This window comes from Simochromis diagramma, unplaced genomic scaffold, assembly GCF_900408965.1.
Source record: "Simochromis diagramma unplaced genomic scaffold, fSimDia1.1 OVJJ01000672.1, whole genome shotgun sequence".
Classification (NCBI taxonomy): domain Eukaryota; kingdom Metazoa; phylum Chordata; class Actinopteri; order Cichliformes; family Cichlidae; genus Simochromis; species Simochromis diagramma.
Window position 1 is genome coordinate 67,150 of NW_024387215.1, and position 14,890 is coordinate 82,039.

Genomic DNA, 14,890 nt, shown 5'->3' on the forward strand with positions numbered 1-14,890 from the left:
TTATAACTGGACCTATGTCTTAAGGTTAAAACAAACAAAAATGTCATATTTTAACAACTTTTATCACTTTTTTCCATCAAGTGGAAAGTACTCGCATAGATGCACAGAGCTCTGACGTCCATGTTGTCTTGCTGCAGACTGACGAAGGCAGCGTTAACTGAACTGTAACAGCAGTGAGCAGAGGTATTTTCTTGCTAATAAATACATCTTAACATCAAATATTTTTAGGACTTTTAGGACAATGCAATGCAATAATCAAGTTTTATAAAATAACTCCAAAAAAGCTGAGTTAACTCACTGTTTCAGTTCACTATCCTTGGCCAGAACAACAAACTGGTTCAGACTTGTGTTCTGTTTGGTGCAACTTGTATGCAGACCATGTCATTAAGTTCAAATCATGTCCAACTGTTTTCTTGCACATGATAATGTTTTGATTGTACTCAGATGACCTCTAGAGTCACCATGTCTCAATCCAGTGGAGCATCTTTGGGATGTGGCAACTGTGTGATGCTTTTCATGTCAATATGGAACAAAGTCGTTGTGCAATGTTTGTTTGAAGTGTTTATGTGTTCAGTATTTTAGCATCTTTTACAGTAATCATTGCATGTCTTCATTGCAGTCAAACTCTGCCATCTGCAGTGCATCATAAGACATTACAACATTTATTTTCTTCAGGCACTGAAAGGTTACATGTAGTTTGACACCGAGCCAGAGGTGGCAAAAGTACAGACATTCTGTAGTTAAGCAGACATACAGATACTTGTGTATCTGTAAAATTACACAGTTATTAAACCTTTTTACTCAACTAAAAGTGAAAGGGTCATGAATCTGAAACACACTCAACCAAGATAGTAAAAACTACCTTCAAAACTTTCTACCAGACATTTACGTGCAAAGCTAAGTGAACCTCATGTTATATTAATGTAATAAAATTATATTAGTACAATGGAGTACAAACTACAAATCAGTTACGTTCAACATAATCACCTCAGAGACCACCTCCAACTTATTGAAGGTTTACTGTGCTATTCACGGACATTTACACTGTATTTATAAACTGTATTTATTATACTATACTATGTATGTATGTACAGATGTGTATGTATAACTTGTATATATCTTTTTGTTAAACACCTGTGTTACTATGTAGATACTGACATTATTGTGTATTACACACATTCCCTGTGTAGGTACCCTTAAACATATGTCTATGTTTAAAGGTACCTACATATGTCTATCTTAGCTTCTTCTCCTATCCTTAAACAATCTGAATGTAAATCTACATGCTGCCAATGGAGAGATGCCAAACTCTGTTTGACAATAAAGATCTGTTCTATTTTATTCAAAGAAAAACACAATGACTTTTTTGTAAAAAAAAAAAAAAAAAATGCTCTATTTTCTGTTACTTTTATTTTAGATAAAGGGACACCTAAATATGAGGAAAGTCAGGGGTTAAATTGGGATTTCACAGGTGGGGAATCCCTAACCAAGGTTAACCAAGGCTAGTGTTGAGAATAGAATAATAACTCACAACATTGTTTTAGTATGTGCAATCCAGGAGATTTTCCTCTCTTCACTGTACAGGCTGTGATCAGCTGACCTGTGTTGACCCTGGTCTGAGGTTTACTTCTGTTTGTGAATTTGCACAAATGAATGTCAGTAGATGTTTCATGAGCTAACATGGCTGATTTGCAACCTTTACACTGGCAGTTCAGCATTTATGTTGTCTTTATACTAGACAGTATAAAATTGGTATGAAGGTGTTGTGAAGTAGTGGAGTTGTGAATGAATCTAAGCATAATCAGCTTATATTCAAATTAATTTCTGCTACACTTCATATAATCTAACTCTGACCTTTAGCACCAGTCACACATAGTTCTTTACATTAAATCAAACACAGTACAACAAACTAATCTGTTTATCCTGAAGTAAAATGTGGGGAGTAAAAGTAAAAAGCTGGCAGAAAAATATTGCTGAAATCCAAAGATCCTTTTCTTATGTATTGATCACTTTAGTAATAGTAATGTCACATTCTCAATTAGTTATATACATGCAGAATTGCACCACAAATGGACCTTATGCTCTATCACACATACACAAACACATAAACACACACACACACACACACACACAGTGGGGCCATTGTAAATTCATGGGAGACATTAAACAGATAGTGAGGCTCCTTCTGCTTATCAGGGAGGGGAAAGAAGGGAGGCAACAGTAAAGTAGAAAACACGGTCGTAATTCTCTCTCTCTCTTAATGGAAAGTATAAAGGTTCAGGCTAAGCTTAAGCTATAGACTCGCGTAATTTGTTGAGGAATTTTCTTTGTCTGTGAGTTTGGTCAACGTATAAATAGATCAGGGCGGCGGCCCATCTTTAGCGACTGCTCAGCTGTTTGAGCAGAGCTTTTCTCCATATTGCAATATGTTATTAAACCCACTTCAAAATGACGCTCACCAGTGTTTATAGTTTATTTAAAGTATTCCATGACACTACTTCATTACACTAACAAAGCATTTGTACTTCAATACTTCCCACCTCTGCACTGACTACGTGTGCCTGATATTACCACTACTGGCCAGAGGGGCCGATGGTGCGATATGGCAGCCTCGCTTCTGTCAGTCTGTCCCAGGGCAGCTGTGGCTACAACTGTAGCTGCCTCCACCAGTGTGTGAATGTGAGAGTGAATGAATAGTGGCATTGTAAAGCGTTTTGGGTGCCTAGAAAAGCGCTATATAAAATATAAATGCAATCCATTATTATTATTATTATTATTATTATTATTATTATTATTATTACAACCATTAAAAGACAAATTGATTGTGATTTTCACATATGATTAAAATGATAAAATGATAACCAGTAACATAGAAATAGAGGTTACTAACATTAGCTTCGAGATGGTGAGCAAGACTTCTTTGAAAACGTCAGAGCACTTTTACAAATATGTGATGTCTTGATAAACCGAGCAGATATTTGAAGTTTACACAGACACATTCACGCCTGAAAATATCTTAAAAGTTTATATTGTGACCCAGAAAGAGTAATATTAAAACTAAGTAGCTGACGCCATTGTTAGAAACAAATTGGCTGGGCTGCGCTATGAATTCTGGGATACATTGGGTCACGAAGGATACACCGACTCGGCCTTCAAATGCAACCTGAGAAGGATGCAGCCTCTTATTTCTACAGAACTTTTGCAAAATCTCGCAAAACTTTTGCGAGATTTTGCAAAAGTTCTTTAGTAATAAGAGGCTCTGGGGGGCCTCTTATTACTCCTTGTAATTTTGCAAGGAGTGCTGTAATGTCTGCCCTTTGCAATAGGGGTTTGTGCATCACTTGTACTTGACCTTTCTCACTGTGTCACGGAAGCATGAAACCTTCACACATTAACATCACATTTCAAAATCATTGTTCATTACATTACATTCAGTACATTTTTTCAATTTTTAGCACTTAAAACTTTTACTTGTTTTATTGTGGAACGTAACCTCACATATTCTGATGCAGAGTTCTGACCTCCAAAATTATTGCAGAATTGAAAACTGTGTGGCTCATTTATGCTGCTGAAACAACACTTAGAATTTAAATCTAGTTTTAATGTTCAGTTTTTTATCAAAGGGGACAAAGACAAACTTATGCTGCTCTAAATAAATCTTGTAATCATTTAATATTCATCATTTTCACTATCACTGTGATTTATTAACATACGCATAAAAAACATATCATCACGAAGCCCAGAGTAAAGATTTGACTCGTGCAGCAGTCACTACTATTAACAGGTTCAGTACAAAAAAAAAAAAAAAATCATCACAAGTTTCCCGTATGCTGTAGAGAATTTTTTTATTTTTTCAGGTGAGATTAAAGCTAAAAGAAAAAAAAAACACTATCCAGCAATCTGCATAGTGTGTGGATTTTTGTAATATATTTGTAATTAATTGTGAATTTAATTCATTTTTAATTGTGGTATTTATATCTCTAAAAAATAGACACATAATATCTGCACACACTTTTTTACAATATTTACTTCCACATTTCTTTTATCTCTATGTAACTTTATTTAAAACAGAGTCATGGCATGAGGAGAGGAAATTTTGCTAAAGCAATTAATGTTAAAAAAAACCCTTATTGAGCCTCTCAAAATATAAACTACTGTAACCTACTGAAGCCGAGCCCACAGGAGTTGAGAGCTGCGGTCCTCACTCAGCAACTGACTTCTACTTTTGTTTGCTCAGACGGTGTGAAAGCAGAATTTCAGATCAGGTAGCAGCATGAAACCAGACACCTCATTTCTGGGTACTAGACAACACTTAAACTCAGTTAAAGTCATGCTCAGTATCAAACTTGGCAGTTATATTTTATTTGCTCACCACAAACTCGGTGCGTCTGTTTTGGAAAAAAGTAATGTGACACTTTGACGTTAGCGGTTGACCACAGTGGGGGTCTTTGAAAGCTGCAGCAGCTCTTTTACTGTAATAGCATTCATGCATGTGTAAAAATGGAAAGAAGATCGAACAAGGTGATTAAACTTATTTAGAAGTTGATTCAAACTGTATAAATACTTGTAACCACGCGGAATGGTAAGCAGCTATTTCTGATCAAACAAAACCGTTCACAGGTTACAGACATTGCTGTCTGGGTTTGATGTTGTACATCAAACCCAGACAGCAATGTACAACTTGATTAATAAAAACAAAACAATATGTAATAACATTTGGTCACTTCTTTGTTTTTACTCTCACTCAGATGTTTTCAGTCATCTCTCTCTGCAACCTGTAAGACACAAAAAAAAGGTGCAGAAGAAAAAATTAAAAAAACAGGATTGGAAAAAAAAAATACTTTAATGGTGCATATTACGCACCAATGATGACTTTATAGAATAGTTTCCAACAAAAATAACATTCTGTGTAAAACATTAGTTTTCCTGTGTTGTAAAATCAGATTTTTTACATACACAAATCTAGGAGTGAGTGAATGAGTGGTATGTATAAAAAGTATAAATCTTCCATATACTTATAGATATAATAATCTATAATCCATCACAGATTGTGTGAATGCAGTCTTACTTACTTATTGTACTGTAGAATAGAAGGGATCCTCTGCTATGGGTTGGCAGGGACCTACTGAGGGCATCTCTGTGCTTGTTCCTGATTCTGCTTTGACAACCGATGGAATTAAATCAGTTGGCATCCAAAATACTTTACATAATAAAACATTTATTTGTTGAAGATCATTTAAAATCATTTGCTGATGTTTCTGATGTCTCAGTGCCATCATGGAAATTCCTTTGAATCACAACTAGTCTTACCTTGTAGTTGAGTGTCACCATGGCCTAAGCTGTAGTAAATAGGTCTTGAGGGTGATGCAGCTTCATCTTGTACTGGAGAGGGACAATGGGAGTGAGGGGAACAATAACCACGATGATCCCTGTCTGTTATTCAATGTATTCATAAAGCTTAATTTTTTAGAAAAGAAAATCTGTGTCACTCCTACATCATTATGTAAGGGGTGCTAATCGAACACTGAGCTAACAAAAGACAATTGAGACAATTAATTGAGACAATCAATGCTAATTCACTGAATATTATTGTTTAAAAGAGAAACAAATTGTGTTAAATGTAAAGTTAATTTTGAAACTGAATGCATGTCTGAACTTGTACGTCATGTAACTATTTCGAGCTGTCTGAGGTACATTACCTGTTTAAAAGAGCTGCTGTAAAATTGTGGTTTGCATTTGAGCTGGACGTTTTGAAAAAATTATCACTCGCATCTATACATTTATGAATATTACATACATGTCTAACCAACCTACAGACAACACCACAGGAGTAGACAAAGGCAAAACCTTTTTTTAACAGTCTTAATTTTGTGATATTGTTGCTCCATAAAATACCTCCTGTCTTCCTGTTTTTTCTAACAAAAGCATATGTTGCTCCTCCTGCATCCACTGTGCCTGCCTCTAAAAAAAACAAATAAAAGAAGAGAAACATGTCAAATAGGCACAGATAGTTTCTCAGTTTAAGCCAGTTAGCTTACAGAGTTCACTTTTGTTTAAAATCTTTGGATGATAAATTTTAAAATGCGTCTGCCTGACAGACAATAATTGTGCAGATTTTATGCTACTACTAATAATAATAATTTTCATTACTTCTCTTCCAGTAACCTTTTCCAAAGTGAAACAGTCCCACTGCCACCAACAGAGCACTGAATAAAATGGTGGCAATGATCCAAGGTGTGGCAGCAGAGGAGGAATGAGTCATGTCTGGTTTGAAAGCACAGAAATGTTTAAATGAGACAAGAATGGTAAATCATCAAAGGTTAATTTTAGTTTCTTTGTTATGACATTTAAAAGTCTTACTAATCAACTTAAAAGCTTCTAAAATGCGATGGAAATGTTGTCGGCAGTTTAAAGATGCTAATACAAAGAGATTTAACAGATTTAACTTTGCATAAAGAACATCTAATATCATTCATATCACCTTATTTTAAAACCTTATTTTCAAACATCTGCGTGTCTCACCTGTGACTTTCAGCCAGCTCACTGGTGATTCTCCAGCTCCTGAGATGCTGCACTTGTAAAGTCCTTCATCTGACTTTGAAACTCTCTGGATGGTCATGTTTCCTGTGGAGCTTCTGTGGGTGAAAAATCCATCTTTGTAGAAATCAGCTTTGAAGTTGGAGGAAGGAATTTTGTTTCTGCAGCTCAGAGTCACAGTTTCTTCCATTAACACAGGAACAGCAGGACTCTCCAGGATCACAGGACCAGCTAAATGACATACATTTGATAGTTATATATTATATTCAATCAGTTTTTTTTTTCAGGAAATAATGTTACCTTGATGAAAATATACCAGTGATGGAGAGGATGATAATGTTGCTTCTTGTCCCTCCTTCAGTTTCATACCAGTACTCTCCACTGTCGTCTGTATAAACATTTTTAATCATGCAGGATGATCCTGTTGGTGTCCTCTTGTTAGTTTTACTACATGATTTTACCTTCCCTTTGACGTTATGCACAACTTCACAATAATCGACTCCTTCGCAGTGAAATGTTAGTGATTCATATTCAAAGAACTGCAATCTGTTTGGAACAACACGAAGAGAAACTGCATCTGAAACACAGAAAAACAAAAGACTCACTTTAGAGTTTTACTATTAAACCAACATACTACTCGCATTGAATAAAAAATAAATAAATGAAACAATAAAAACATCACAAAAAAAATCAAATTACTATTTCCTATAAATTGCTTGCTTTTCCAAAATGTGAATTAAACTTGATATATATGATAAAACTCACCAACTTTCTCATCCTGTACGTCCAGCAGAATCATGATGCTTATCACTAAAAAAGATAAAAGAGGTATACTCAGTTACTAAAATATGTATAATTACTAAAAGTAATACTAAAAATACCACATCTGATATGGAGTCCACAAAAATACAATAGCCTACTTTAATAACCTAAATTTATTAATAATGTAGAACTAGAGAAAGTACTCACACAGTCTGATGCAAAGAGCGCTGATCCCCATGTTGTCTCGATGTAGACGGAAAGCTTAACAGTCGTGAGCAGTGGTGTCTGTTTGCCACTAAAAGCAATTCAATAATCTAGTTTTAGAAAAGCTGTTTCCAAAGAAGCTGAGTGTCTTTTGTGTCAAGTCAAGCCTCACTGTTTCAGTTCCCTGTCAGTGGGCGGAACAACAACCAGTTCAGACAAATGCTGTGTTTGATGCAGCTTGTAGACTGCTTCATGTTTCCTGTGCTCAGTTTGGTGAACTGTGCAGAAACACATCACAACAAGAGTGAACATTTTAAGCCTCTTTGAGGGTTAGCCCAGGCACTCAGAAAATCACCAAAATCATTGAAGCCACTCAGTCACAGGGCATTTAATATTGCCATAGATAAATAAATGCTATTCTGGGTCTGTGCATGTTCAATACACATCTGTTTAAGATATGTGGTTCCTATGGCAATGACCATTGAAAACATCACTTTAATGTAGTATAACTTTTGAACAGACGTATTGGCTACAGATCCACAATCCCCAAATTTGTGGGTTGGAAACCTAAAAAACAAACTAGACTGGTCCCTGAATTCAGATGAACTACTTTATAATATATTTATGGAACAAAAACAACAACAAACACATCAGTACTGGAATCTTCCTCTCTTTCTCTGATTTCAAACAGAGAGACACAGAAAATAATTCGGCCCTGCAGCCATCAGGCTTTTTAGTTCTCATACAAATAGCGGATGAGCTGTATCAGACTTTCCTTTGATAGATAAAGTTCTCTTTCTTCTCCTTAATGTTATTATTATTGTTATGTTTATTCATCTTTGGGATATTACTCTCCTCTTCCACCACATCTGAAAGGTGTTCTATTGGACTGAGATCTGGCGACTATGAAGACCATTTATATACAGTTAATTCATCTTCTTATTGAAGAAACCAGTGCGAGATGATTTGAGCTCCTGTAAGAAACAGTGTTGGTCAAGTTACTTGAAAAAAGTAATCAGTAACTAATTACTGATTACTTCCCCCAAAAAAGTAATCCCGTTACTTTACTGATTACTTATTTTCAAAAGTAATTAATTACTTAGTTACTTAGTTACTTTTTAAAAACAGGATTTACAACCTGAAGATGTCATGATCCTGGGTCCTTTTGACCCAGCATTTTGTGTTTCTCTTCGATTTTGGTTCTGTTCTTCCTTTGTTAGTGTTTACTCTGTCCTGCCCGCGTGTTCCTGTTTTATTGTGAAGGTCTGCGTCTGATGTGAGTGTTTTCAGTGTTGCCTCCCTAGTCTCGCTATGTTAATCACTCCCAGCTGTGTTTCCCACCTGTGTGTAATCTTCCTGTGTTCTCTGAGTGTATTTAAGTTGTATTTTCTGTCTTAGTAATTGCTGGTTCGTCTGTGTTGTTTCCCCTCGGTCTCCCTGCGTCTCCTCGCATGTATTTCTCCGGACCTCCCTGCATCCTCATTCTGGTTTGTCTTATTAGTTTACCCAGTTTAGGTTTCCGGTTTCATGTTTTGTTGCCACCGCTGTTTGTACTCACACCCCTGTAAATAAACATTCATCTGCACCAGAGCTGCCGCATTTTGGGTCCCATTTCATATTCCACACGGCTTGCCCCGGCAAACCGTGACAGTACGAACCAGCCACCATGGACCCAGCGGCAGTGAATCCGTCCGAGGAGCTCCAGGATGACATCGCGTACAATGTGGAGATTCTCCTCGGGCTATGGCTGGAGAACCCTCCAGAGGAGCTTCGTCGTGCCGTGGAAAGTCGGCTACAACGGCTCTTTTCTGGCCTGCCATGGCTTCTGCAGTCACTTCCTCCGACCATGCAGACTTTTTTCCGGCTCACACCGCACCTTCTCTCAGCCACTCCTACCTCGCCGCCCGACTCGCCGGATGTGGTCTTGCCCGGCCCGTCGGTGCCATCTGCCGGGAAGAAACGCCGATCGCGCCGCGGGCGCGCCACCCCACAGCCGGACGTTCGGACTTCTAATTCGCTGGCTGTGGTGAGTGAGGACTCTGTGTCTTTTCCAGACGTTGTGACTGTTCATTCGGGGGCTGTGTTTTGTGTGGCGGATGTCAACGCGAGCTGCTTATCGCCTGTGCAGCTACCAGCAGCCCAGTTAGCCGCCCCGCAGACACACTCTGTTCAGCCAGCTCAGTTAGCTCCCTCGCAGCCACCCTCAGTTCAGTTAGCTCCCTCGCAGCCACCCTCGGTTCAGTTAGCTCCCTCGCAGCCACCCTCGGTTCAGTTAGCTCCCTCGCAGCCACCCTCGGTTCAGTTAGCTCCCTCGCAGCCACCCTCGGTTCAGTTAGCTCCCTCGCAGCCACCCTCGGTTCAGTTGGCTCCCTCGCAGCCACCCTCGGTTCAGTGTCCAGAGCCTCCCTCAGTTCAGTGTCCAGTGCCGCCTGTAGCGCAGGCCCCAGTAGCTCCAGTGCCGCCTGTAGCGCAGGCCCCAGTAGCTCCAGTGCCGCCTGTAGCGCAGGCCCCAGTAGCTCCAGTGCCCCCGCTACCCGTAGCTCTGGCTCCAGTATCATCGGCTTCACTCATTCACTCCGTGCAGGGAGACAGTTTCATTTCACCTCAAGGTGCTTCTCATGGTTCAGCCGCCATTGGCACAGATTGCCGCTCCAGGGCTTCCCCAGAGGCTAGGTCTCAGTCCCCGGCTGATTCTGGACCCCTGAAGTATATGCAGCCACCTGGGAACTGCACCATGTCAGCGTTGCCTGGGCAGAGCCAGTGCTCAGTGCATCGCCAGTTGCCTTCGTGTTTGCCAGAGGACTCCATGACTGCTGGCTTAGTGGTGACTTCTGCTGGAGGGTCCGAGGGACCGCTCCGGCCTTTATCTCGTGTCTCCGCTGGAGGGTCCGAGGGACCGCTCCGGCCTTTATCTCGTGTCTCCGCTGGAGGGTCCGAGGGATCGCTCCGGCCTTTGATGCATGCCACGTCTGCTGGAGGGCCCGAGGAGCCCGTCCGGCCTCCTGCTTCGTCAGCTGGAGGGCCCGAGGAGCCCGTCCAGCCACCGCCAGCTGCAGCCTCACCGCCAGCTGCAGCCTCACCGCCAGCTGCAGCCTCATCCACGCCTGGCCCGGTTTCATCCACGCCTGGCCCGGTTTCATCCACGCCTGGCCCGGTTCCATCCACGCCTGGCCCGGTTTCATCCACGCCTGGCCCGGTTTCATCCACGCCTGATTCTGGTCGAGCTTCATCCTCGCCTGCTGCAGCTTCATCATCCTCCTCGGCGGCTGCAGCCTCATCGCCAGCTGCAGCCTCATCCACGCCTGGTCCGGCTTCTGCCTGTGCTTCGCCTGGTCCGGCTTCTGCCTGTGCTTCGCCTGGTCTGGCTTCTGCCTGTGCTTCGCCTGGTCCGGCTTCTGCCTGTGCTTCGCCTGGTCCGGCTTCATCCGAGTCTTCATCCTCGCCTGGTCCGGCTTCATCCGAGTCTTCATCCTCGCCTGGTCCAGCTTCTGCCTGTGCCTCGCCTGGTCCAGTTTCATCCTCGCCTGGTCTGGCTTCAGCTTCGGCTCCAGCCTCGCCTGGTCCAGTTTCGTCCTCGCCTGGCTCGGCTTCAGCTTCGTCCTCGCCTGCTGTGGCTTCATCATCTCCGCCTGCTGTGGCCCCGGCTTCCGTGCCCTCAGCCTCGCCTGGCCCGGCCTCGTTTGGGTCTGGAGCTAAGCGGCCGTTTTCTAGACCGCTGGCTAGGCTACTGGCCGGCCGCCATCGCCTGAGTGGCCGCCGTTGCCTTCCGCACGGCCGGCCCCCGGACCGCCATCGCCTGAGTGGCCGCCGTTGCCTTCCGCACGGCCGGCCCCCGGACCCTCTTCGCCTGAGTGGCCGCCGTTGCCTTCCGCACGGCCGGCCCCCGGACCCTCTTCGCCTGTGTGGCCGCCGTTGCCTTCCGCACGGCCGGCCCCCTGAACTGTTTGGGTTCCTGTGCTGTCGGCCCCCTGGCCGGCCCCCTGAACTCTTCTGTTTTGGACTCCTGTGCGGTCGGCCCCCTGGCCGGCCCCCTGGTCTTTTCCGTTTTGGACTCGGTTTTCCTGTGCTTTGGTGTGCTTTTCTTTTGGTTTTGGACTTGTGTTTTGTTTTTCTTTTTGTCTTCTGGCCTTCTGGTGCTCCTGTTTTGTTTTGCCTTGATGAAATAAATAAAATGCTAAATAAAATACAAAAAAAATAATTAATTGAATTGTTTGATCCTCCAAAAAGGAAAAATGAAGTTTATATAAACAAGAACATAGCCGGTACTCACCAACTCTCTCAGCTTGAACTCCCAGCAGAATCATAATGGTCATCACTGAAGAGATAAAAGAGTTGCTGACTTTTGCAGGTAATAATAAAACATTTTGTTACATATCATAACTTGCCCACTAGGCTGTGAGCTACTTCATTTTAAAGTAAAACAAACTAAATCATTCCATTTTAGACATAATTTATAGCTTTAACCTTTTTTAAGGTGGAATAAAGATATGACAAAGATGACATCTCATGTTTCATAAAAATACAGTCCTTTCTGTTACAAAGGACTGAACAAAAAACAAAACTGACACATTTATCGAGATAAATCAAAATGCATTTATTTATTGTAAATTATATTTACCAATTTTATCTATTATATATTAAATGTATCTATTATTTATGTGTATTTATCTTATTTGTTTATATATATAATTTTTTTTTTTCTAATAAAAATGAGAAATTACTCACACAGTCTGATGCCGAGAGCTCCGACATCCATGTTTTTTTGCTGCAAACTGAAGACTGGGGTGTTACGGCAGTGAGCACGGGTGTCTTTCTGCTGCTCAAACCTTTTTAATATCCAATCATTTTAAAACTTCATGCAATGCAACAAAGTAGTTTAATGAAAGTAGTTTCCAGTGAGACCGATTTGCTTTTGTGACAAGTCGAGCGTCACTGATAGTCAAGTTCACTGTCAGTGGGTGGAACAAGAAACCACTTCAGACTTTTGCTGCATCTGACACAATTAGCAGGCTGGTTCATGTTTCCCACACTCGCATTGTTACTTTGATGTTCATCACTAGCTTACAATGACTAAACTGATGGTACAGTAATATTGTTGCTGAAAAACAAGATAAACTCAAATCTTGTTCAAAGTTCATTGAGTATAAAATATTTACCAAATTTATATTTATTAAGATATTTCAACACAATTATAAACAAATAATAAAAAAGAACACAATTTTCTTGCAGGCACAAGAGAAACATTGTTGAAGAATATATGAAAACCATCAATAGTTACAATATTTAAATAATTTTAGTGATAATCTGTTCAGTAGATAAAGAGATCTAAGGAGCTCAGAAAGAAAAGCATCTGGACTTCTTTGAGTTGCTTGAAGACGTTTCACCTTTCATCCGAGAAGCTTCTTCAGTTCTAAGGTCAAATGGTGGAGAGTCCCAGATTTAAACCTAGTGGGAGTATCCCCCCACAGAGGGACAAAGGACCCCCTGATGATCCTCTACCTAATCACATGAGCCAGGGTGTGAAAGCGGGTGTGGGTCACAATCAGCCAGGGTTTCAGGTGAGCTCATTGTGAAACCTGGCCCCAACCTATCATGTGATTTCCTGAGGTCAGATGGCCCAGGATGTGAGTGGGCGTTAAGGCATCTGGGGAGGGATCTCAAAACTGGATTATAGTTGGTGTCATAAACCACTGCCTCTGTTCACAGATGGTCGCTCACAGTGGACGTAAATGGCTTCTTTCACTCCTCTTTCAAACCATCTGTCCTCTCTGTCCAAAATGTGAACATTGGTATCCTCGAAAGAGTGACCTTTGTTCTTTAGATGCAGATGAACTGCTGAGTCTTGTCCCGTGGAGGTGGCTCTTCTACAAGACTCAGCAGTTCATCTGCATCTTGTCTTGGACAGTTCCTTCAAGCTGGACAAACATGTGTCCTCTGTGGTTAAATTGAGTTTCAATCAATTACGTCCAATCTCTAAGGCCAAACCCTACATACCATGTAAGGACTTGGAAAAACGAATCCGTGCCTTTGTTACATCAAGATTAGATTACTGTAATTCCCTTTATACTGGTCTCCATTCTGCCCTTGTTCACAAACTGCAGCTCGTTCAAAATGCGAATATGTGTCTTTTAACTGGAACTGGCAGGTTTGAGTCTATTACTCCAGTTCTTTCCGACCTGCACTGGCTCCCTAAATTTCGCATTGATTTTAAAATCTTATTGCTCACTTTTAAAATCATAAATAACATCGCGCCCAGCTATCTTACGGATCTCCTCAGCTTTTACACCCCTGGGAGAGCGCTTAGATTAGTAGGCCAAATGTTCCTTGTGTGACCTAGATCTCGGCTCAAGACCAGAGTTGACCGCGCATTCACCACTGTTGCACCCTACCCCTGGAAAAATCTCATTCAGGAGTCTGATTCAATTCAATCTTTTAAATCTCGTTAAAAAACTTATTTATTTAGCCTTGCTTTTCCCGCCTCTTAGAGCCCACATTTTTAAGTGTACTGTAACTTACCTTTCTCGCTTTATCAATGTTATAATGTTTTAACCTTCAGCCTTTGGGGTTGTGCCTACTATGCCTGGTGTATTATTGGTTAGTTATGTCTCCCTCTGTTAGTATATTTTATTTGCAATCATTTTATTTTATTTTTTATTTGTATTATTTTATCTATTTGTATTTATTATTGCTCTTAATTCACTCTGTGAAGCACTTTGGCATATCTGTAGTTTTTAAATGTGCTATATAAATAAAATTATATTGCATTGTATTGTATTGTATTGTATTGTATTGATTGTTTAGTTTTTTGTTACTGAGAGTGGGTTCTCTGTGTGTTACTGTAGGTGTACTGCAGGATGATGCAATAAGAGAGAGATTGCCATGAGTATGTATAAATCTTTTTTTTTTTAACTCTTTGCCTTTTCTGCTTTAAAGGTTAATGTTCATGTCATTAAGAATCTATAACTTACACTTACTTTTCATTTTTACCTGATCAATTTATCAGTAATTTTTCCTAAGAAGCAGAGTCAGTCAGCAGACTGTGTCAGTAAACAAAACCACATAAGATTTCATCCACTTAAGAAGTGAAACAGTGGAGAGGGCAGAAGGATCTCTCTTATCTTTATTGTAGAGGACAAGCTTAACAGGTAAATCAAGGCATAGATAACCTCTAAATTTTGAATAAGTCTGCATATGATGTGACATGTGAATGGTTTGATCTTAACAAGGCACCAAGTTGAGCTTCAACATGCAACAGTAAGAAATGGGAGTGGGACAAAACATTTTTTGAGCATGCAATTTACTTAAAACAACTTTTATTGACAACAGCACTTGGTCTGAAACATGCTGTATTACAGCATGTTTCAGACCGAAACCAGACCGAAAAGCA

General features: G+C 40.6%; 1 protein-coding gene across 1 annotated transcript; it reads right to left on the bottom strand.

Moving 5' to 3' along the window:
* Positions 1–5,207: 5,207 nt before the first annotated feature.
* On the bottom strand, positions 5,208–7,947 carry LOC120746476 (low affinity immunoglobulin gamma Fc region receptor III-like). The gene is made up of 6 exons (XM_040051890.1): positions 7,507–7,947; positions 7,303–7,347; positions 6,854–7,114; positions 6,523–6,768; positions 6,151–6,264; positions 5,208–5,961 (listed from the first exon to the last, which is right to left on the bottom strand). Exons 1-6 carry the CDS (start codon positions 7,535–7,537, stop codon positions 5,696–5,698), a joined length of 963 nt encoding a protein of 320 aa, XP_039907824.1. The 5' UTR covers positions 7,538–7,947; the 3' UTR covers positions 5,208–5,695.
* Positions 7,948–14,890: the final 6,943 nt, after the last annotated feature.